This window comes from Amblyomma americanum, chromosome 1 (genome assembly GCF_052857255.1).
Source record: "Amblyomma americanum isolate KBUSLIRL-KWMA chromosome 1, ASM5285725v1, whole genome shotgun sequence".
In the NCBI taxonomy this organism is placed as follows: Eukaryota; Metazoa; Arthropoda; class Arachnida; order Ixodida; family Ixodidae; genus Amblyomma; species Amblyomma americanum.
In genome coordinates, this window is record NC_135497.1 from 299,826,230 (window position 1) to 299,851,384 (window position 25,155).

Below are 25,155 nucleotides of genomic sequence, written 5' to 3' on the forward strand. Positions count from 1 at the left end.
ATATTTGGAATCGCGTCATGTAGCACAGACGATGGCAAATGCATGTGCAATATTTACTCAAATCTAGGCTGGCCTTGATTCTAAGCCTACACCCTAAAGTTAAAGGCCAGAGAGAAAAAAAGTTTTTGAATGTAAGCCGGCTGAAAAAAATTGAGGACGAGAAGGCCCTTCGTGTTGCAGTGCATGCAAAAAGCTGGTCACGCTGACCCCTCTAATGACAAACATTGTTTTCATTCCCGGCGAAGTGTCGGTCAGTTTGAAGAAAGGCAGCATTGTAATGACACATCCTGCTTGGTGTCATTATGTTGGTCAGTACAAAACTTGGACAGTCGATGAATGGGCTCATGCTCCCCAAACTCGATATTATACGAATGGTAAACTTGGTCAGAATGGCAGGCAGTCTGCTGTGCTTCCGTTGTCATCGGCTAAGAATAGTAATGGCTACAGTGCTATCTTATAGTGGAGGTTTGCGTTGGTGCTACTTGCATGCTACATTTTAAGTTTTGATGAGTTTTTGTGGTTTGGGGTTTATTTATAAATTCTCGAATCTAAGCTTACCCAAGGATAGGATAGAGTAGGATAAACTTTACTGCTCTAGTTTCTATACACTTCAGAGTGCAGAGGTCTTCATCTTGCGATGTCTTCGCCCTCTTCAGCGAGTGGAGCCCCTATTCCAGAGCCCCATTGGATCTGGCAGCTTTCAGAGCATGTTGTACCAGCCTTCGTATGAAGGCTGAATTTTGGCTGGAAAGCGCTTCCTCCCACTGCTCCCGACACAGTTCTTTCTGATTATGGAAACTACAATTGTCCTTGCTCACCCACGTTGTGTGATACACCGTGGGTCTGCCTCCGCATTTGGGGCGCGTGTCACTGTACTGCGTTGGATATATCTTAATTAATATGAAAAGATTAGCTGGGGTTTCTGTTTGGAGCCTCCTTCATATGTACCGCCTCTTCCTGAGTCAGGCTAGAGTGCGGTAACCGATATCTTTTCCTTACCCCTCTGGAGTAATTGGTGATTGCTGAGAAGGTGGGCATTACGTTTTCTAAGGACTCCTCCGGCCTGAGTTGATGAGAGGCTCGGCTCGTGTAAGCTCAAGCGGAATCATCGGCCCTGAGCTTGTCCCATACTTCCGCATGTCCTGGTATCCAGAAATAACATGTCTCGCCTGGTCCTTTTTTGGAGCCACTTGTGCTAGGACGTGTCTTGCACATTTACCTATCCTTCCTTTCATATAGTTCCTGCACGCCTCTTTCGAGTCAGTTAGTACGTTAAAGATTTTCTGATGAGGTTGCCTTCGGCAATCACTAGAGCAATAAGAGTTCCTCGCCCTCATCAAGCTTACCGTTTTTAACGAATGCGCTAGAGAATTCTGCGCCCTCCCAGTTGAGTGCTACCGCGGCCATTCTCACGTCTCTTCCTCTATATCTCGACGCGTCCACATATACTGTATTTTCTTTGACCGCCACTTTCTGTTTGATGTATTTTGCTCTCGCCTTTCTCCTAGCTTGGTTCAGGTTTTGGTCCATGTTTTTGGGGAGCAGAATTTGATAGTGGCTCTGATGTCGTCGGAGATGTCTGCTTCCTTTTCTAGCATTTTTTCTAAGTTGTATACCAACTTTTCTAGGATTCTTCTGCCACTTCTTGTTTGCACCAGCCTTTCCTTCTGCGTCTCTAGCTGTGCCTCTTCCTGCTCTTCGAATGTATTCCGAATGCCGAGTGCTATTAACTTCTCGTTGCTGTGCTCATCGGCAGATGAAGGGCCGTTTTATACGCCTTCCGAATGATTGCGTTAATTTGGTCCCTTTCTTCCTGCGTTGTTTGCAAGTACGGGAGGAAGTAGGTCACCCTACTTATGATCAAACTTCTAACGAGTTTCAGAGTGTACTTTCTTTTAAGCCACGTCTTTTCTGCGATACTCTGGTTATCCTTCTTTCCACTTTCGTCGCAGCCAGCTTAAGCCGGTTGATTGCGAATACGCATCTCCTGTTTGTTTGAATCCACATTCCGAGAATTCTGACCCGTTCCTTCTCCGGTATGTGGCTTCGTTTGAGCAGGGTTTCGACCTTCTCCGGGTTTTTCTTCCCTCTCTGGATTCTGAGGATCTCCGACTTTTCAGTGAACCACGCCAGTCCTCTTTCTTTCGCATACTCTTCCACTCACGTCGCCGCTTCTTGTAAACTTCTCTTTTTGTCCTAGCGTTCCCTGGTTGGCCCATATCGTGATGTCGTTCGCATAGATTGCGAAGCCGATGTCCTCGATCTCTTCGAGTCTTCTTGCTAGTTCTATCATCGCTACGTTGAAGAGTACCGGTGATATGACCGATCCTTGCAGCGTGCCCTTGTTTGGAGTGTTTTTTCTCCTCTGAGCTCCCCGATTGCCACCGTGGCTGTCCGGTTGCTTAGGACGGCGCTGGTGTAATCGTAGATCTTCTTCGCGCAGTTGGCGTTGTTGAGTCCCTCCATGATGGCGGCGTGGCCTACATTATCAAAAGCGCTTTTGACGTCTAGGGCCATGATAACGTTTTCGCCATTGTACGGGGCTTGCGTTAGGGCTTTTTCTTTGATCTGAAGGAGGACGTCCTGCGTGGACAGCTTTCCCGGAAACCGAACATGCTGTCCGGGTAGTGCCCCTTCTCTTCTAAGTGTTGCTTTAGTCGACGGGTGACTATTCGCTCAAAACGTTTTCCCAGGCACGACGTTAGCGATATCAGCCTGAGGTTTTCTATTTGGAGCTTCTTTCCAGGTTAGGGAATCATCACCACTGTTGCGTGTTTCCACTCATCTGGTACCGTTCCTTTCTCCCAGTGCTCGTTGATGAATAAGCTTACCCAAGAGTTTCATTCCTCGTATTCTTAGAAAATCTGTCGGCCTAGACTCAAATGAATGCAGTAAACAGCTGAGAGAAACGATTTTCTTCCACGCTTTTCTTAATAAAATTGATGAACAAGACTGCATCTTTCCATGAGTGTGAATGGCTGGTACATTCAAAAAGAAAAGCACTGGGACCTTGGAGTGAATTGCGATATGTGTAAAAAATAAGTTACAGTATTACACTCGTTAGTTATAGACAGCCAAATATCAATCAGGATGTTTTGCTATGTTGAACAAGGTAATAGATAAGCCTGTAGTTGCAAAGGTACTGCGTACTTTTTGCAACAGCACAACAGTGGGACATTGTAGGTTTATAGGAGATTTATTTCAATAAGTTACTGTACAGTGACAAATAAACCTGCATCCAGCTGAACATTCCGTTGCTGTGCGTATTTAAGGTACCACTGGACAGCTCCATAGCTATTACATAGTTTTTTATTTTATTTCAGTAGAAGCAGTATGTCAAGCCTGAGCAGCATTGACATCACACTTGCTTTTTTCTCTCAGCAATGCATTATGTATGCATGGTTTGATATGCACTGAGAGATTTGTGTGTCGGAAATTTTTTGCTGCTGAGCAGATTGTGTCAATGAAACGTATATTACAGCAACTCCATTCTTAGAAAGTTTTTAAGTGAATTTGATTTGCAACAGACCAGTGTAATGGCATTTTTTGCAAGAAAAAAATGACAAACAGAGTAAAAGAAATAAATACACTTAAAAAATTACATCTCCCCTGATGTGCCTTACTGCAACGACACATTGCATTGCATTGCATAAGGCTCACCAGAAGGGATAGCATTTCACTCAAAAAAATATTGAAAGAAGTGAAAAAGACATCTCCTTGTAATCTACCCAGCTATCAGACACCCAGAGCAAGACAAAAGCACTGAACTTTTCATATGGCACTCCATCCAAAGCAGGAAAGCGCTAATACATTCACAGTCACCAACAAGCACAACTGTTTGGAAGCAAGGTACAAGTGATGGTTGCAATACAGCAAATAGGTGGTCATTCACCTTTCAAGCTCCAAGCCTCCATTTTTTACATAACCTGTATCTTCGGGCTCTGCTGTTAGGATTGTACACGTTGTGGGTCACACGCAGGGGGCCACAAGACGTGCTGTGCGTCCCAAAGCATATGAGTCCCATTTTTTGGGAGCACAGAGCGTCACAATGTCTGCCTTTGGCGTTTCACAATTTTTTGCACCCCAAACAGGGTTCATAGATATATGTGTTAAGAAAAGCTTTATACTTATGTGTTAAACTTGTGATGCAAATGGCAAGTCAGAAGTTCTGGCCATTGCCACACCTTTTTGTCTGCCAGTTTTTTTCTAATTCCTATGTTAAGAAACAATTATCAGTTCTGCAAAATGTTGAGGCAGTTATCATGACACTCTTTGTCATGTTATGTTTTATGCGGATTTAGGTGTCCAAAGTATTGTCGTTTATTGATTTTTATTCACTTGTGCACAGAAAAAAAAATGGTTGCCTCTCATGGCACACAATCTCGCAAAGCTGCAAGTTGAGAACATTTTGATGTCAGGACTACAGGAGACAAGCATCTCCTTTTGGTGCCTTTGAATTCGGGTCGGAAATGAATCACATATGCTACCTCTATTGGTTGAATAGACCTGCACATCATTCATGTCGACAGCCTTCCTCTTTCAGGAAGTGACGTTAGCACCAATGTGTGGCTGCAAAGGGATGACGCATCACAAACTTGCATTCTTGAGGCCCTGCTATTTTTTGGACGGTTACAGAGATATAGAGGCGTCATAAGCAATGAGCAAATTCCGTAGGCAAACTCGCGTTTGTAAACAGACGCCTCATTAAGGCGATGCTTTTTTGGATTAAACGCATGTAAGTGGCTGCATTCTGCACCTTGCATTTCTTCAAGCCTCACAAACATGAGTTTGCCTACGGGTGCTTGCTTCTGCATTTGTGAGCAGTGTCTCTAGAGCAGCTTTGGCGTCATTACAGTGGACATGATAGTCTTGAAGCTGTTAGACTGCTGGATGCGTCCTTTCGGGGCTCCAAACGCGTTGATGGCATTGCCGTAGTCTGGCTGGACGGCATACAGCTGGTTTTGAACGGGCCGGTGTTCCTGGAGGTCGCTCTTGCGAATGTCGCGCCACTCCTCGCCGTGGATCATCTGGTAGGTGGGCGACAAGGTGATGTCGGCAGCGCTGGCCAGTTTGGTGCCGGGCCGGGCCATTCCCACGCCGCTACCCGCGCTGCCCACGCTGCGCGGTGAGTGCTGCTGCTGCTGAGGGCTGGCGCTCCCCGATCTAGTGGTGTTTGCGGCCCAGGAAGGACAGGTCGATAAAAACACTTCACGATTGGTTAGTTGCTCGGGACATCGAGCGGCACGGCAGGCATGGCAGGCAGGCACGCAGGAACCGTGTCGTGCTTACGACCGCGCGTGCTTCGTGAGCTCCGCTCCGATATCAGCAGGGGGTGCCGACAGGCGCAGACAAACGGACGATCGCGACGTCCTCGGCGCATTGGCCGTGATGCCTTCACTAAACGAGTCCGAATCGTAGGTATCTATATTCTACGTCTTTATTGCGGCGGAGCGTTGCGAGCACTGAGCACAGTTCGGTTTCACGTGTGCTCGGTGCCCACACGATGCACGGGGGGTTGTATGCACAAAACGGGCCTGCACCACACAGCAAGCACTGCTTCTACTCATTCCTACTACGTAGCCTTATCGATGGGGCTAATTATTTGATGGTCACCAAGAGTACGGAGATGAGAATGATTTTCCTGTGGAGAGTGTGCATATTATTGCAGTCTCGATTATATATATATATATATATATATATATATATATATATATATGATTTTCCTGTGCAGGGTGTGCATATTATCGCAGCCTCGATTATATATATATATATATATATATATATATATATATATATATATATATATATATATATATATATATATATATATATATATATTTCCCGCCAAAGCTTTGGCTAGTAATGTCAGCAGCATAAATCGCCGGTTCATTGATAAGGCAAAGTTTAGGAACGGACAATTTGCAGACTGTTGGCTTCTCTGCCAAGTATTTTTTCTGGCCAAGAGATTTAATTCACTGATGACACTCTTGCTTTTATACTTCAAGGCGAGAAGGTAGAGACGCCCTCTTGATCTGCGTAAACTACGGACGGTCACCAGCTGCTCTTCTTCCACCCCCGTTTGTCTGTAGCTGGCCCTCAGTGATCGAAAAGAAAACTTCGCACTCATGTCCGGGAATACTGGAAGAGGCTACTGAAAGAAGGCATGAATACGCGCCTTTTCGCCCTCTTTGCAGTGCTAAGTACGACAGAGCTCGAGTGCCCAAAAGTGCGCTGTTTTTGCACTTGGCACGATATTTACCGCGCCTTTACTCTCCTCGTGACCACCCCCTCATCGCAAGGTGAAGCGAGGCCCAGCTCGGTTGTACTGGTGCGGTTTGTTACCTCTTAGAAAAAAAGGTTGTGTTTGGAAAAATCTCGCGAAGAAGCCGAGTTAAAAGATCCCGTAAATTGTCAACTGTCATATATTAACGGAAATTGCTGCTTGCGATCGGATTTCGGAGATACCTTTGATGTGAACTTGTTCTGTACACTCTGCAAAGGGGTTCGTATGGGACTGCTTTTTTCCTTCTTAAATAACTGCTTAATTCTCTTTTGACACTTCCGAACTGATATGGTATATATTTACGGAATGCTCTCGGTGACCATCAACTTTAGCTGCATACCCAGGGCTCGATGTCTTTTTGAAGAGAACAGGGGAACTCTCATGCGCGTAGTCGATCTCTCTTTTTTTCGCAATATATGCACATATAAACACCAGACGCGTTAAATCCCACCTCACAGTAACTTGCGGGCAGCCGCCTCGCAAGTAAGACTGTTGCAAATGGAATTTGCTCAGTGAGTTGTTTCCCCCTGGTTGTCTTGTCTCAACGTAAGGGGAACAAACCCCGTCACATCGTTGAGTTCTGAATTTCGTGTTCAAGTGACCCTGCTTTGAATTTGAGCCCGGGGTATGTATCGATGTTCAGGCTAGTAAGCGTGCGGCTGCACTCTGTGACAATGAGGCAAACACCCTGTTCATCCAGCATGTTCTAGACTTTCCCCACTAATCTGCACTCAATCTCACTCATTTGCATACTGGAAATAATCGCCTTGAAAAAGTCACTCCTTGCATTTCTTTTTTTCAAGGCAGCCTTATTACTCTTTAGCTGCCGCTGGCTTTTCATCGGTGACTTCATTTGTTTATATTGTCACCAAGTGCAGCGTATACATGAGATCTGCGACACAGAAAGCGCGTAACACAGCGCGTATACATTTTCCACTACAGTAGCAGCTACTAGCGGCGACACCGTCAAGCTGCACAAACATGCAAAGATGTTCAGTTCACTGGGGCTGCGAGCTATATGCATTGGCTCATGCGGCAAAAACGTAGACTGCGCGTTGCCTGGACGTATACAGTCAGCGGTGAATGTGTATGTCCGTCTTGTCGTTTCGGGAGGAGAGCGCAGTTAAATTCGGCAGCTTGGAGGTCTGCTTGGTTTCTTGTCTCATCATTCGTACCGGACGTGGTAAGTCCGGAGAAAGCGCACGAGCGGTATTTCCTTACCGTGCGACTGTGACTCTACTGCGGCATTCTATCTGACCCATTGCGTTCAAGTCTGTGCTCTTCTTGCACAGACAAGCATGGTCTTTGCGCAAACTTCGGCGGCGAAGATTGCGTTTAGCGACGTCTTCATGCGTGCGCCCGCCCGCGTTACCCCTCCACTCCGCGTCTCTACTATAATACGCGCGTGGCGGAACAGTTTGGCGCTCACGTTGCGAAGCGTCGGCAGAGAGTCGTTGCCGAAGAAGTCCGGCAGTGTTTCGAGTTAGTCGCCATCGATAGCTGCTCGCGCGTTTTATTGCTTTTTTTTTATATGAGGGCACAAACAGATCGCTCGCGAAGATTGAAGTGGGCCTTCTATAATGCCTTCGTGTAGCAATACACACCTCGCAAGTGCTGAGAGTGAAAATACGGGGGAAAAGTGCGCCAGTGTCCGTCTACGCATCTTTGTGTCCGCAGGACGCGGCGTACGGCTGGTAGCGCGAGCAGATGCGAGCGTGGCACTGGCATTTGGACTCCGAAACACAAGGAAGAGGGAGGTAATGGCGCCTGTAAAGCTGTCTTCTCCTTTTGCTCGCGTGTACAGCGAAAGAGCGCCATGGTGTGTGCGAACTGTGCCTTGTAGTCCCCCCCCCCCCCCCCTCGACCCTCCCGCCTCCCCCGCCCCCCTCCCCCGCCCCAATAGAACGTGCACTCCGTGCCGCCATCTTAGCATCTGCTGGCGGTGACTTGTGCAAAACGCCGATGTCCGACATATATATCAGTACCGGCACCACCTAAGGCGCATGCGGCGCGCATCTGCTCGTGTGTTTGTGGTTTAGCTGTGATAGATGTCCGCCGGCTGTCGAGCTAGCAGGAATAGAGAACAACTCCGGCGAATATTTATGCATTTTTTGTTGGTAATTATATGTTTCCTAGACCTTTCTCTCTGTATATTTTGTAGCTAAAAAGGCGAGTTGGTTATACATTTTTAGGGGCAACAGCACCAAAGACGGGGATGAAAAACTAGTTTTTTACCATTCATGATGTGCCTGCAATGGGCGAAAGAAAAACTGGCACCTTCTCGTTTAGCCAGCGCAAAGTGATCATCTACGTGCGTGTATTGTATGGCGCCACTAACGGAGGGTCGCTCAAATAAATCGCCTTACCGAGATCATGAAATGAAAAGCTCCACTTTAACGCTGAATTAAAACGCTGTATGGCTGCGATATTTGACATAAAACACGGGGAGGTTCAATAAAACGTGCAATAAATGATTTGGAAAATCTCTCAATAAAAACGAGACGAAAACGCTCCAGACCTTCCGCTGCCCGCCCTTCCCCCTCCCCTAGCACCCCGCTGTTTGATGGTAACTGAGCCGCTTCGAATCATACTCCAAACTAAGCACGGTAGAGTACTGGGCGCGCGTCCCAAGAGGTCAGCTCCTTGCTCAGCTGATGACCACTTTACCTCTATAAATGGTCACAATGATTTAGTATTTTTTTCCCGCAAGACGCTATTGCTTGGACGCATTGGACGCGCACAGTCACGACGGCGCTTTACACAACGCTTGTTAAGAACTCTCAGAAAATACTCTAATGCAAACAGTGGGCTTGGCCCACACAAACGCGCATCAGCCAGAACAAATGGCCTAGTAACCTGTACAAGGCTGCAAGGCACGTGCTTGTGCCATTCCCAGCCTGAGCAACGAGTAGAATACGAAGGGTGGAATGAAAAGCAATGTCTGACTTTCAACTGCGGTTTTACTCAAAGAAGGCGCTTTTAGAACAGGGTGCCCCATGTACCACTAGCCAAGAATAAAAGAATAAAAAAATTAAACGTTGCAGACATGATACTCAAAAAGTATTGTTGGCGTACATTCATAGCAAATAGATATGCAGTATCGTTTCTGCCATTCTAATTCAACTTAACATTAATTTACTGATTTCGGTAGAGCAGGAGGTGCGTACTTGGAGAGTTTGAATTCGTGGCTTAGTTAAGTGATTTTGTTTGCGCGGGTTTTGTGCACGTAAGCTTTCTAGTAACTTTTTCCGATGTGGATATGTCTGACTGGTATTTACTTCGTGAGGGAATGACGGGAACAGCGTCGTGCAAGCCTTACGGCGGGGCGACAGTCATCCGACAAAACTGCGAAGCTTGAGAGGGTGTTTTATGTTTAAAAGCAGGCAAACATGACGCGTATTGGTGTCAATGGACATGCCCAGACTTGCACAAAGGTGTGCGCATTAAGTGCAAGCATGATGAATGATTGCAGGCAACACTACCCTGGGAGCGAGTACAGACCTGACCATTTTGCTTGCAGTTAATATCGCTTCCTTCAGAAGACTGGCAAGCCTAGTTTGCCTGTTGGTCAGAAACGAACAGACCTAAGACAGTGTAACAGTGTACGCTTGTGACCGACTGGCGCAAAAAAGAGAAAAGCAGAAAATGCAAATAAAAATAAACTGCGCTAGCCGGTGGACACGGAAGGTCGTGCAAACTTGTTATAAATCCGAACTTCCAGTTAATTTAGTAGAGTTGTAAAGAGCGCATATGTGCTCCCTCTGTGTTTATCTGACTGGGCCTATGCATAGAACTTCTAGTCACGGTGTATCAACTTTTTTTACAGTTAATTCGCTGAAAGTTCAAGATGTTAAAATTCTCCATTAGCTAGCTGGAAAGATCTGCGGATCGATGCACAGTAAAAATCGCTTTAAAACGACTGCGACACATCTAGGCTGCAAGATTTCATTTTTTGCGTGGGTTTTTTTCTGTCATTTCATTTTGCAAGTGTATGCTTCGCCTCGAAACCAATAGACCAGTCTTTGTTTTATCTGAAGCTGCAGCCCAATGATCGGGGAGATGAAGTGAACTACGGGCGAAAATTTTATACCTTACTAGTGACCACTTCTATATATGTCCGCTCATTCGAACCTAACTTTAGTAGGTAGCGATCGTTTGTAGTTAGAGTAGCATTCCGGCTGCGCTGGAAATCTCACATTTCTCGTAACGGTTGCCCACGGTATAGGTACTGCTACGAAGTATGCCGGGCATCGCCTCGCTGCTAATGTATGAAACTCTACGTTCCAGATATAGCTTACGCTTGAATATGACTGCTGCTGCCCTGCATCTTGACACGTGGTAGGGAGCGTTGCGCTACTGGATCTGCACGTTGCGTTCGTCATTTGCTAACCCAAAATGTTCGCCGCGCCGTTTACATCAGTGTGCGCACGTTTGACGTCGGCGCCGCGTTCTTGCTACACGACGCGGGAACTTGGAGCTGCTCAGACAACACGCAAGATGCAGGCATAGGAACGCACAGGGAGGCACAAAAGGCAGTCGTTCTCAACCACAAACGGACCACAGTGATTGATTTTTGGGCAGGTCGCAAACGAAGCCAACTGAAACGGCCTATTTGATGGATTATAAAATAACTTCTCCAGCCGTTTAGGCTGAGGTTTAAGTTCTGAGCGGGAAGTTTGACGCTGTTTGGTTGCTCCAGAAAGCGATCCCATTATTCGCGTGGCATTGTTCAAGACCGCATGCGCTTACTCCAGATGTACGGGCTTGATCAAAAGTTCCCAGGCCGCAGGATCTGCTTCTCAATCTTGTAATAGGACGTTTACGGTAGCCCCGAACCTAAGAATCTATAGAGGGTGAAAAAAGGCCTCATCGGTATCCCGGTTGACCTCGGTAACTTTATACGTGCCATAGTTATGTGAATGTACAGCTCACATGCGGATCCTGTGACCTCGGAACATTTGGCCAATCCATCGTCTTCTGAAGAGAGAAAACTAAAAGCGGCACTTTCAACAGAACCTTGAAAGAAACGTCTGTTCCAGACTGGCTGACCTGCGTACGTGTTCGTTGCGTATATGCTTGGACTTTCCTCACACTGTAGTTCTCCTCGCACGGAAGTTTCACTGTGTGGGCGGAAGTTACATATGTTGTGTTGTCACTGTATCTTCTGCGCCGGAAGTTATATTCCTGTGACGGGTCAGATAAGCTTCTTTCGCGCAATCACGGCTAATTGTACAGACAACTTTTCACCCAAGAAGTTGTCTTTTATTCGGAGTCCTCCCAATTGTTTCAAGTCTTACCTCGCATGCAGTTTGGCGAACTTTATTTGCGTTGTGTTTGAATTTCAAGCGATTACTATGTTTGGGCGCTCTCACTTCTCATGGTCACGCGCGACCAAACATAGCCATAAAAATTTAAGGCTCTAGAAGGATAGCCTCCAAGTTTATGGTTAGCTCTTATTCAGTTTTATTACTAGTGATCTTGCAACTTTACTTCTGCAGCGGCCGCGTAGCCTTTCTTCGTGTTCTCAATTCTAGAATCACTTGAAGCATACTTTAATGCAACCGATTAATCTTTACAGGTTCTCTTCGTTCTGAGTTAAAACAGTTTGGCTAGGTTTGCAATGTGATTAACCGTTTCAGTTGGCTTCAGTCGCTTGCGTGCCCATCTATATCCTAATGGGAGTGTATATCTCTCACTACGCAACCGTCTAATAAGCACACCCGATGCAGCACATGAAAAGCCAGGCATAATGCAGTATTTCCACAAACAGCATAAACGCACCACTCTGCAAAGCAAAAACACTAAAAAAAGAATTACAAATGTTCAATACATTTTATATCTCATGAAACTAATGTAACGCATTGCGTTTTGATTTCCGATCAATATCGATCTCATAAAGCTCCAGTTTCGAAATGAAGGCTTCCTAATGCGAGCATTCCTTGTTGATATACGGCTCCAGTAAATAACGGAGACCTTACAAAGCACGTAATTTTGAAACTAAAGTTCTGTGCAGCTCTAAATTATTATCTGTTCTTATTTTTTCGTGCGGCCTGTCGATAAGTGCACTTTGAAAATTAAGCACCGCTAATTTAAGACCACCAAATGATTTATGATACTGGCAAAATGGAGTCTTCAGCGGCATCAGCGCTTTCATTTGTCAAGGCAGAAGCAACGGATGCGAGAGGGGTAACGCTATAGACTCCGGGGAAATAGCTAAGAGACGGCCTAAGTGAACAAGGAGCGGTGGGGGGCTGTCAAGCTTGACGTGGTCCTTATTCTGTCTGCTTTTCCTTGGGGCCTTCCTCATAGTGCCAGCAGTGTTTTTCCTCCACATACACTCTTCACCTAACATAAAATAGCACATCCAAACGCACGCACATGTCGATGTATCACTGCGTGGGGCCTAAGCAGACGCCGTCTAGCCATTGTATGTACATAGAGGATGACCGACCTCTAGTTGGCTGCAAAAGTCTATCTTGACATGACCCCTTTCGCATCTTTCATAGGGCGTTTTAAATAGAAAAACACTAACTAAAGTCTCTCGCACCTGATTGCGTGAGCTGAGCACGTTGTTTGCTTCGACCTGAGTGCATTCTTTGGAAGTCTCGACGAAGAGAAACGTCTCTGGCACAGTATATGTTTATCAAGGTGACGGTCGCATTTCCCACCACTAAGCCGCGTACTTACGGCTGGAGGTTGCCCTGGCCGAGCTTGACGCCTGCCTGCGCGGCCAGCGTGTCGGCGACGTTTTGGGTCGAGTAGAGGTGGATGGGCGAGTTGTACACGTTGTGCACAATCTTAGGACCGTCAGCACCCGGTGTGCTGCGACCACCACTGCCTCCGCTGACAGCCACCGACGCCGGCAGGCCGAAGCACGGGGAGTTGCTGCCGGACGCCACCTGATTCACCGTCTCTTGCACCTTCTGCATGCGCGTGATAAGACATGAGTGAACCGGGTGCACACTCCAGGAATCTTCTTTAGCTCTTAGAATCATCACCCGCCGCGGTGGCTCAGTGGTTAGGGCGCTCGACTACTGATCCGGAGTTCCCGGGTTCGAACCCGACCGCGGCGGCTGCGTTTTTATGGAGGAAAAACTCTAAGGCGCCCGTGTGCTGTGCGATGTCAGTGCACGTTAAAAATCCCCAAGTGGTCGACATTATTCCGGAGCCCTCCACTACGGCACCTTTTCTTCCTTTCTTCTTTCACTCCCTCCTTTATCCCTTCCCTTACGGCGCGGTTCAGGTGTCCAACGATATATGAGACAGATACTGCGCCATTTCCTTTCCCCAAAAACCAATTATTAGTATTCTTAGGATCAACTGCGGCTAATTTGAGCCTACTGCTCCTCTAGCAGCCTGCGACTCCGCAGTCCAAGGGCAGATGAGGGCTTCTTTTTCAAGGCAGTTTACAAGCACCGTTCACGGGTTTCATAAAGAAGCCCGTCACTTTTGCGCACCGTGCACCACTAAAGCGTCTTCAAGAGTGGTGCGCACAATAAAGTCTGGAGCTGCGTGTCCTGATGAGCTATTTTATAGCGCTTATTCAAAATATCGCTTGTCTTCGGTTCGGGCCTTCCGGTTACATGATTTCTTGCTAAGGCAAAAACAAGGTGACATCAAAGCAGGCAAGACGTGAGGCACCACTGCTGCCACTCCTCGGTGTACAGTTATCAACGATTCATACCCACAGTAAGTTGCAGCATTGTAGCACTTGCCGCGGGAACGCACGGCCGTTTAAGAGGGCGAGCTCACCATATGAAAGTCTGGTAACTGGGGACTGGTGTTTTCATTAATAGGCGAAATTGGTCTAACCTTGGCGATTGCATCGGGGTTGTTGAGGCTGTCGACGGGCATCTTCATGGTGGTGAAGTAGGGTTCCTTCACGTGCCGCAGGTACGACCCGATGGTGACGTCACGCCTTGGCTTCGCAGACGGTGTGATCAGGGGAGTAGTCCTGTAGGTCTGCGAGAGCGCGCAGTGCGAAAAGAAAGACAAGGGAATGCATGTAACGTCCTCGATATGGTGCCTCAAGGTAAATTTTAAAGCACTCCAGAAAAAAACAAGTTTTTGAGACCAGCACGAGTGTATCCAAATGCTCGGAAGTATAAGAAATGAATATTGGTTTTTGTGGAGAGGAAATGGCGGAGATTCTGGCTCACATATCAGCGGACACCTGAACCGCGCTGTAAGAGAAGAGATAAATGATGGAGTGAGAGAAGAAAGGAAGAAAGAGGCGCCGTAGTGGAGGGCTCCGGAATAATTATGACCACCTGGGGATCTTTCACGTGCACTGACAACGCACAGCACACGGGCACCTTAGCGTTTCGCCTCCATTGAAACGCAGCCGCCGCGGTCGGGATCAAACAAGGGAACTCCGGATCAGTAGCCGAGCGCCCTAACTACTTATCCATCGCTGCGTGTGGCTGCGCTGCGACTGTTCCGCTTTGCCACGGGAAAGTGTCGTCGCGGCAATATTTAATTCTGAAGGTATATGAGAAGCCTTTATAGAGATTCGGTTAAGGTAAAACCCAGCTACCAGGCAGGAGATTCCAGGCTTGGGTACCACAGGAGTTCCCACATTTACCACTGTAGGATATGCTGCGTATTGCGCAGGGGGTACCTAGTTTTTCTTCTTGCCTGCCTTCACTGCTAAGCGTTTTGTACAACTGGAAGAAAGAACACGTGCTCTGAAAAGTCTTTGCAATTGGGCTCAACTAAGTATATACAGCGACAAGCTCAGACGACATGGAAAGAGTTGTAGCCAAGCGTTGACCTACACGTGTCATTTTTCTGAATGTTTTTTCGCTACGCAGCGCTGACACCGTCTCAGCGAATGAAGAAGAAATTAATAAATAAAGTCGCAATCGTATACCTATCTAGATACATTACTAATGAATGTGCTGTACTGGGAGCCGAGCCAAGCACCTAGACGACGACTACAAGAAAAGATTTGTAGTCAACCAAATTGACGTACACGTGTCATTTTTCTCAATGTTTCTTCGCTACGCTGAGCTGACCTCCTCTAGGTGAATGAAGAAGAAACTTGTAATAAAGTTCGAAAAATATACCATCTAGAAGCTTTACTAATCATTGTGCTGTACTGGGAGCACGAGCCAAGCACCTAGGCGACGACGCCTAAGACGACAAGGAAAGAGTGGTAGGCATCCGTTGACGTACACGCCTCATTTTTCTCAGTGTTTGTTCGTTATGCAGAGCTAACATCCGCCCAGTGAATTAAGAAGAAACTAATGAATAAACTTTCAAACGTGTACCCATCCAGAGACTTTACTAATTAGTGTGCTGTACTGGGAGCACGCGCTAAGCACCTAGACGACGCTGAGTCAGGGAAAGAGTTGTGGTTGTTTTGATAGGCTAATAACAACAACATAGTCTATCACTCATATACACGTATCAGTTTCCTTAATGATTCTCCGCTACATGGAGCTGATCAAGAAAGAAGGAACGAGCACTTGCGCACTTGCAAGCAGAACCTCTGTGGCTGGCCTGATAGATCAACTGCGGCCTTCGAGCAACCTCGTCGCCTATAGTTGGGTAAAGTGGGCTAAAGTGATGAGGAACAACAGGGAATTCTTAAAGGCATGTGTGATCCGTTTTCAGATCTTCATCTCCAGCTACAAAGGTTGCGATGACGAAGAAGCTGACACAGATGGCGGGTGGATGTGTGCACCTACACCCTCCCCCTTCCTCCCTGTTAACGGAACGCTGACGCAGCATTCGAAGCCGGGGCAGAGAAGGAGGCGGCCGCTGTGGCTGCAGCTCCTGCCGCAGCAAGTGTTCCGTCCTACGTCGTGGCGTCGCAGTGCGTCTAGGCGGTCCTCTATCTGTAACAAGGGCGCCATTGAGTCGGAGCAGGTGGCGCAGGCTAAGCCTTCCGCTGGAGCTCGTCACCCTCCGTGGTCCGGAAGCGATCATAGGAGTGCTTGACGGTTCTCTTGCAGCATGCGCATTCGTCTTCCTCCACTCGCATGCCACCCAAGGCGAGCTGAAGAGCAGTGCTGAAAACGGGGGCTACTTCGTGTACCGGGCCGAGGCCAAGCAGAGCGGCGGCGGCGCTAGGAGGACCCCAGGCCGATGCCTGTTGATAGGCTTTGGCACGAGCTCCTGCCGCCTCTGGCGTTCGAATCGACGCCATGGCGCCGCTGTTCGCCTGCCCGCCAGTGCCAACGTTGGAGAGTCGCCATGGAGACGGAGTTGGAGGCGCATGTCCACTTGCCAGTGGAGCTCATCAATTGCCGGGGCGCGGCCGCGATCAACGCTGTCTCCAACAGTTCCACTGCAGCCTGCACGTTCGTATTGGACGCACACAGACCAGCAACGACGAGCTGAACAACGCTGTGGGTGTAGGCAACTTCCTCGTATCACGGGCCAGTATTGGGAACCAGCAGAGCGGCGGCGGCGCTTGGGTGGAGGGAGGCGCAAGCAGTCGTCCGCAAGTCCGCGATGAAGGCCTCGGTACCTGCGCGCCCGGACACGCAGTTTGAAGCAAGGACGGAGGTAAAAGTGCCGAAGATGGGCTGCGTGGCCAACAAAGAAGCGTTTTCAGCGTTGGCTAGGCACTCGAAGGCGGTTCAGAGAGGCGGATGCGAGGGAGCAGTAGCAGCGGCCGCAGGTGCTGCCAAGAATGCGGTGGCAGTCTCCTCCGTTCAGAGTTCAAACGCACGCAGCAGGGTGTCGGCAAGGCTCCCGGAATGAGGACGGCAGTTTTCATCGATGGAACACAGCGCCCGGACTTATAAGACGTTCCAGCTAAGTTGCTCTTTGCAGAGACTATTTCTGGAGCAACTTCGTCTAGCGCACCTAGTAAGATGACATCTGCAGGGACTTCGTTTGTTTTTTTTCTTTTTTACTCTGGGCATCATTTAGGAAAATATGCCATCTTTGAGCTGTAACTCATCGCGATCAGACGTTTGCGTAGACACGGCTGGAACGAATTCGACTACAGTGCTCAGGGTGGCAAGTGGGCGTGCTCGGTGTCAAGGCAGCCTAGGGGCGCAACACGTTGGTGGGACGAAACATTTTGATAGACCTTTTCTTTGAAATTCTTTAGATTTTCTTTTTGCTTTCCTCATTCTTGCAGCATTTTTGTCCGTGTTTTTCCCCTGTCAACTGGAGGATGGTGGTGGTAGTGGTTTTATTAAAAAATAATAGTAAAAAGGAAGGAAAAGATTTTTGCTAGCCCCGGCATCTGCCATCGATACTGAAGCACCTGAGCTGGGGCAGCGGAAATAAAGGACAGCAGGCAGAATGGAGAAATGAAATGAAAGAGGTGAGGAGACAGGAATAGAGGACAGGGGGAGAAGTAATATGTACAAACTATTTACACAATAAGTAATGTGTCCAGGTTGTGGGCGTGATTAGTTCATTTTAGAGGAATTAAATCACACACGCGCACAGCACTGTGTAGGTTACAACTGGAGTGGGGCGTCCAGTTATTAATCGCTCAAGGTAGAACTCGCGGAGCGTTCGGTCACTGCGTGTAACTACCTGACGGAGAACAGACGGGACGTCAAGCCCGTGTGTTCGAGGAATGCACAGAGGCTCAACAAAGTTCGCTCACGAGTGCGCGCACTGCCCTGCGGCCACAATAGCGTCTTGATGGAGTCTGGTAGTATGCCCTGCGCCCTATAGGCCGCGAGCATATCGCGACGAGCATCGGCGAACGCGGAGCAGCGAAGGAGCAGATGTTCTAGTGTTTCCACTTCACCGCATCCGTCACACACATCACTCGTCGCGATTCCGTGACGCACCCGACGTTCCCCGGGCCACACGCAGCCAATGCGCGCGCGGAGGATCATTGCACGTTGCGACCGTGTAAGTGCGCGACAGCCGGTGACACTGTCGATGCGCTCACCTCCCGCGATGCGTGGGTCGGGGTGCTGCTTTCGGAGATGGTCGTGAATGGCCGCACGCACGTCCTCCAGCGCAAGGGGCAGATCGCTGGCAGGTAGTTGGTGTGCAGCGGTCGCGAGGTCGTCAGCTTCTTCGTTGCCGGCGATGCCGCAGTGACCGGGCACCCACTGTGCACGCACGGCACAACCTCTCTGCGCGAGGCGCTCGATGCGCGAGCGAATTTCCCGGACTAGTGGGGTACCGCGGCCGTTAGATTGCAGGCGGCTGAGGGCGGCGCGGGAGTCGCACAGCAGAGCACTCCTGGGCGGCGGAGGGCCGAGGGTGAGCAGCAGGTCCAGCCCGAGCCGGATCCCCATCAGCTCCGCCGTGGTGGAGGAGCCCAGGAAGGTTGCGTGTTGCTGGCTGTGCAGTCGCAGGGCGGGGATGGTGGCCGCCGCAGCAAGGGAGCAGCTGTCGCGGGCCACTGAGCCGTCGGTGTACACGAGGAGATGGTCCTGGAGCTCCTCGTGTATGACGGCTCTGGCCAGCTGCTGCACAGCGCAGAGGGGTGTGCTCCGCTTTCCCGCGATGCCGACGATCTCTCGCTGCACCTCCGAGACAGCAGGCCAGGGCGCGCAGGAGCCGTAGGGGGGTGGGCCTTGGGTCAATTGCTCATACTCGAGCAGCGCCGCGCCCATTCGTGAGCGCGGGTGCGAGCGCATACGCTGCAGCAGCGAGCCGCCGTCCGGTGCGCGGTGAAGCCGGTCGACGTGATTCAGTGCCCTGCGCGCTGCTTGGAGCTCAAGGGGCCACGCTCCTGCCTCGGCCAACGTTGCGGCGCACTGCGAGTTTTTGGGCAGGCCTAGGCACACGCGCAGGGACTTGCGGTGCTGAAGCTCGAGCTTCTTCCAGCACGGATTGCGCACCGTGACGAGCGGCAGCGCATAGAGCACCGCCCCCAAAGCTGCGGCATTGTATAGACGCAGCGCCGCTTGCTGGGAGATGCCCTGGCCTCGAGCGGTGAGCTTGTGCACGGCGGCGGTGATCCTCTTCATCAGCAGACAGGCCTTGGTCGCCGCGGGGCGGAAGGAAAGGCGCCAGTCGATGTCCAGGCCAAGGTACCGCACCGATTAACGCCAAGGAATCGGAGTCCCGTCCAGTGACAGTGGCGCAAGGTGCGCGCGCGAGCGCGAAACGCAGGCCATGGCCGCCGATTTGTCCGCGCTCAGTGACAGACCAAGGCCGCGCAAGCTGGCATCGATTGCGGTAGCAAAGCTGACATTCGCCACTTTTGCTCGTGCTACAGCTCCGGCTGTTTCGCTTGTGCTGCAGCTCGGCCATTTTTGCTTGAGCTACAGCTCAAGCTTTTTTGCTGCTCGTGCTAGATAGAGCTCGGGCTTTATTTGCTCGTTATTCAGCTACAGCTTCGATTTTTACTCATGCTCCAGATCCAGCTTTTCTGCTTAGTTCAGGCTACCTGCTCGTTTTTTGACGCGATAGCGTTAAGGAGCTCGTGTCGCAGAAAAGCCGGTGTCGTCGGCAGCGTTGGCCGCGAGCGAAAAATGGCGCATCTCGATGGATACCTGAACCGCGCCGTAAGGGAAGGGATTTTCTTTACCTTACGGCGCGGTACGGTTATTCAGCGAGAATTCTTACACAGGCGTCGTTTCCTTTCCTTAAAACCAATTTTAATTTTATTTTCCTTCACTTGTCTATGAGATATATGAGACAGGTGTCCTTTCCTTAAATTGTCCAACGGGCCACGCGTCGCGCCGAACGCCGATGGCGTTCTGTTCCGTGAACCCTTTGGCAACGCTGCAACACCATGTCGCGTCATTCTAAAAGACGAAGCTTAAGCGTCCTCCAATTTTTTTTTGTTCGTGCTCAGGTTTTTTTGTTTGTTTGTGCTTTAACTTTTTCTTTCGTACCTCTTTCTTTTCCTGATGATTCGGTAAGGGCTTTTTCATGTGCAAGTTCAGGTATCTGATCGGGCTTTTTTTCTTCATTTTTGTTCGAGATTCTTTTCGGCCTTTTTTTCTGTTTTCTGCTTGTGCTTTTTCCCCTTTTTGTTAGGAGCACTGTTGTCACCACTTGGCTCCAATTTTTTGAAGCACTTAACCTACAGCGCTTTATATTTCGTGCTTTAATGGAGAGTAGCAAGTGTCAGCCCCTGCGTTTTGCGAGTCGTTCGTCGCACTACTTCGAGATTTTGTTTGCTCTCATGGTTGTGTTTTATGGCGCGCTTTTGGTAGCCGCACCAAATTCTGGCCGTTGGCTTGCGTTTTCCTTGCACTGCCTACTGCTTTACCGTTTTTGTAGCGCCCATGCTGCTCTTTGGTTTCGCTTATGCTTTGCGTGTGCGTGAGTGAACGAGTGAAGTCTTATTTTAACGCGACAGCGTTAAGGAGCTCGTATAGCAGAAAAGCTGGCGCCGGCGTCGGCGGCATTGGCCGTGAGTGAAAAATTGTCCTCCTCAGATTTCTCCTCCTCCTCTTCCTTCTCTTACGGCGTGGTACGGGAGTCCAGCGAGAATTGTGGAACAGGTGTCATTTCCTTTCCTTAAAACCAATTTTCATTTCGTTTTCCTTCCCTTACGGCTCAGTTGGGGTGTCCACAGAGATATGTGAGACAGGCGTCCTTTCCTTAGCTTGTCCAAAGGGCCACGCGTCGCACCGAACAGGCGATTGCGTTCCGTGCACCCCTTGGCAACGCTGCAACACGCTGTCGCGTCTCACTCTTAAAGACGAAGCTTAAGCACCCTCCAAATTTTTTCTTCGCTTTTTGGCGGCAAAAAGAGAGGCTTCTTTGGCCTGCTCTCTGGATGTGTTTTTTTTTATTTGGGGGAAAGGCAGCAGCAACAGCCCACGACTCTTTTACTAGTGCCTTTCTATAACTTCCTTGCTTCCTTTGGTATGCACTTTTGTCTTACGTTGAAGTGAGTGGACGGATGAGAAGGTGGGCTGCCACTCTCTTTCCTTGGTTCCGGCAGCAGAGGTTCACTTTTTTTCCTCAATTTCCTGGAGAACTTTGGTGCGAGCTTTCTGGTGGCGCACTTTCGGCGGCAGCGGCAGCAGAACTTTGACTTCACATTTTCTCTTTTGGACTTTTCCTTCCTTGCTCTCTGTGGTGCGAACCCGACCGCGGCGGCTGCGTTTTTATGGAGGAAAAACGCTAAGGCGCCCGTGTGCTGTGCGATGGCAGTGCACGTTAAAGATCCCCAGGTGGTCGAAATTATGCCGGAGCCCTCCACTACGGCACCTATTTTTCCTTTCTTCTTTCACTCCCTCCTTTATCCCTTCCCTTACGGCGCGGTTCAGGTGTCCAAAGATATATGAGACAGATACTGCGCCATTTCCTTCCCCCCCAAAAAAAACCAATTATTATATTATCTCTGTGGTGCGCCAATAAAATGCTTCAAAAGTGCCCTACGGTGTGCGTGTTTGCTGTTGAAATTAAAAGAAACTTCTACGACTAAGTTTCGAACCCCAGCCCTGTGTGCGTTGGCGCGGCAGTTGTACAGGTGCCCCAAAAAGTTTTCAGAACACTGATATCTCACTTTTTTTTAAATCCTTGACGACAGACACAGCCATGTACTGAGTGGCTCATTGTGCACATCGCGCAGGGAAGTTCAAAGTCCGCCCTTCAGCTTGTGGCTGGGTGCCTAGGCTGCGGAGCAATTAAGCTTTGTACAATTCTCGTGTTCCGAAAATTTTTTCGGCCCCGTACGAGCCACAGCGACGCGTTGCCGCAAAGGCACTGAAAATGAGCATGAATTTACTCAACCGAGCAGAATTGCTACACAGTTTCTCATAAAACGTTTATTTAACATTTATTGCTCATTCATTACCTTTGGTCGCGTCGTTAATAATAATAATTAATAATTGGTTTTTGGGGAAAGGTAATGGCGCAGTATCTGTCTCATATATCATTATCATTAACGACGCGACCAAAGGTAATGAATGAGCAATAAATGTTAAATAAACGTTTTATGAGAAACTGTGTAGCAATTCTGCTCGGTTGAGTAAATTCATGCTCATTGTCAGTGCCTTTACGGCAACGCGTCGCTGTGGCTCGTACGGGGGCCGAAAAAATTTTCGGAACACGAGAATTGTACAAAGCTTAATTGCTCCGCAGCCTAGGCACCCAGCCACAAGCTGAAGGGCGTAGTTTGAACTTCCCTGCAGAATTGCTACACAGTTTCTCAAAAAACGTTTATTTAACATTTATTGCTCATTCATTACCTTTGGTCGCGTCGTTAATAATTGGTTTTTGGGGGAAAGGAAATGGCGCAGTATCTGCCTCATATATCGTCGGACACCTGAACGGCGCCGTAAGGGAAGGGATAAAGGAGGGAATGAAAGAAGAAAGGACGGAAGAGGTGCCGTAGTGGAGGGCTCCGGAATAATTTCGACCACCTGGGGATCTTTAACGTGCGCTGACATCGCACAGCACACGGGCGCCTTAGCGTTTTTCCTCCATAAAAACACAGCCGCCGCGGTCGGTTCGAACACGGGATCTCCGGATCAGTCGCCGAGCGCCCTATCCACTGCGCCACCGCGGCGGGTGTTTGGTCGCGTCGTTCAAAATGAAAATTGGTTTGTGAGGAAAGGAAATGGCACAATAACCGTCCCACTTATCTCGGTGGACACCCGAACCGAGCCGTAATGGAAGGGATAAAGGAGAGAATGAAAGAAAAAAGGAACAAAGAGGTGCCGTTGTGGCGGTCTCCGCATCGGTCAACAATCGGTGACTTAGGCAAGCACAGTCTCCATCATTGTCTAAGAAAGGCTCGCCAACCAGCAGCGAAGTTTCCCGCGCCGCTTGGAGCATCGTAATGCACGGCGCCTAGCGAGAGTCAGAGGCAGCTTTCTCGGCGCCACCTAGTCGAGCATATGCCGAGCCACGAGTGTCCGCGCTCTACCGGAGCCATACATGGCTCGGGCCTACGTAACTGCATGGTCCATGCCGTGCATTGCGAGACGAGGAACGCTATATGAGCCAGGTGCGCGTCTCGCATCATTCAGGGTACGGTCTCGCGTATGCCGCGGCCCCAAGCGGCTACCAGTGAAATGGGTTTTGAACAAGCGGCGCGACCCGCCGCGGTAGCTCAGTCAGTGGTTAGGGCGCTTGGCTACTGATCCGGAGTTACCGGATTCCAACCCGACCGCGGCGGCGGCGTTTTGATGGAGGCGAAACGCACAGGCGCCCGTGTGATGTGCGGTTTCAGTGCACGTTAAAGATCCCCAGGAGGTCGAAATTATTCCGGAGCCCTCCACTGCGACTCCTCTTCCTTTCTTCTTTCACTCCGTCTTTTATTTCTTCCCTTACGGCGCGGTTGAGGTGTCCGCCGATATTTGAGACAGATACTGTGTCATTTCCTTGCCCCAAAACTCAATTTATTTATAACACGCGGCGCACGAGCAGATCAGCTGGGCTGGCCCTGAACGAGAGCATTAATCGATCGCCGGAGCTGATCACACCTCGTGTAAATCTGCAACGCACTCTCGCGCTGTGCATTGCACGTCGTCGTCTCCATCAACTTCCATCTGTTCAAAAAAGTCACGAAAGGAAAGGAGACGCACATAAATGGCTCCCTGGGTCAATGAACGCCTCAATGGCGCTTTGAGCTAAGTGATGGTATTGACAGAGAGAGGAACGCTGTGTGCGTTTAATAATGATAATAATAATAATAATAATAATAATAATAATAATAATAATAATAATAATAATAATAATTGGTTTTGGGGGAAAGGAAACGGCGCAGTATCTGTCTCATATATCGGCGGACACCTGAGCCGGCGGTGGCTCAGTGGTTAGAGCGCTCGGATACTGATCCGGAGTTCGGGGGTTAGAACTTGACCGCGGCGGCTGCGTTTTTATGGAGGATTCGATTGGAAAACGTTCATTATCGGCTTGAGTTATAAATGAGTTTGTTGATCAGTGGTGGCCGTCAGTGGAGACTTGCGGCTACCTCTTCGGCTCTCGTCACCACCTGTACTTGGGTTTCCAGGTCGGAGCTGGGCAACAAGGCCTCCCACGGGCCGGGAGCGCGAGCCTCTTGAGCGATATTTGTGGAGGATCTCTTAGACAGTCCCAGAAGATGTAGTCTACGGTGGCTTTTCCGCCGCATTTGCTGCACTCTGGCTTAAATCTATCTGGTACACATGGCTTAGCTGGATTAGGGAGAGTTTTCGTTTGAAGTTGTCTCCACAGTACCTCCTGTTCTTTGTTTAGGCTTTTATGCTGAGCAGGGAAGGTTAGCCTTTCTAGCCTGTAATGCTGAGTAAACTCATGGCAGGTATTAAGGCCGTCTCTCGTCTTTTCGAACGTCCGAGTTAGCGTCCACAGCTCGGCCGATAGATCCTCGAGCTTTATCGTGGGCGGCCTCGTTCCCGGTTTGACGAGTGAGCCGGTACCCAAACCAATTCCACGTCTGCCCTGTCTTCGGGTAATTTCTGAGAATTCACAGGAGATGGCATATATTCTGCCCTTGGCAAAATTGCCAATGGCTGCTTTAGAATCGCTGACAATCACTTCTGCTCGCGGGTTTGTCAACGCCAAGGCGATTATCACTTCTTCGGCTATTTTTGAAGAGTTGGTGCGTACTGTCGCGTTTGCTATAAGTTGGCCTTCCTCGGTCACCGCGGCTATCGTGAATGCTTTCTCGGGTGTTGGGTAAGCTGCCGCGTCTACGTAGACTACGTCCTGTCGGCCTCAAGTTTCTTAGCTAGGGCTTTTGCTCTGGCCTTGCGTCTTCCTTCGTGATGGACGAGGTGCATATTTTTCGGTAATGGTTTTACCGTGATTGTTCTTCGGAGGTTGGACGGGATTTTTCGAGTATCCGCTTTTATTCGAGCCTTTCTATTATTGCTCCACCCGCATTGTTTCTAGTGAGCTTGAGCTCTTGCATTCTACGATGGGGCCTCAGTCAATTCGTCTAGCGTGTTGTGTAGGCCGAGTTGCAGTAACTTCTCAGTTGGGTGTTGACTGGTAGACCTAGGGCTGCCTTGTAGGCGTGCCTG

General features: G+C 49.2%; 1 protein-coding gene across 5 annotated transcripts in view; it reads right to left on the reverse strand.

Moving 5' to 3' along the window:
* Positions 1–3,177: 3,177 nt before the first annotated feature.
* Positions 3,178–25,155, reverse strand: part of LOC144115286 (uncharacterized) — an 85,820-nt gene continuing 63,842 nt past the window's right edge. For 3 of the 5 annotated variants that reach the window (XM_077649606.1, XM_077649607.1, XM_077649604.1), the window contains exons 4-6: positions 14,096–14,245; positions 12,971–13,206; positions 3,178–5,163 (exon numbers count right to left, since the gene is read on the reverse strand). In XM_077649606.1, coding sequence (XP_077505732.1) covers positions 4,830–5,163; positions 12,971–13,206; positions 14,096–14,245 — 720 coding nt within the window. In that variant the 3' untranslated portion in view covers positions 3,178–4,829. Of the gene's footprint in view, positions 5,207–9,711; positions 9,845–12,970; positions 13,207–14,095; positions 14,246–25,155 lie in introns of those variants that run through there. The other 2 variants (XM_077649609.1, XM_077649608.1) reach the window with 2 other exon arrangements.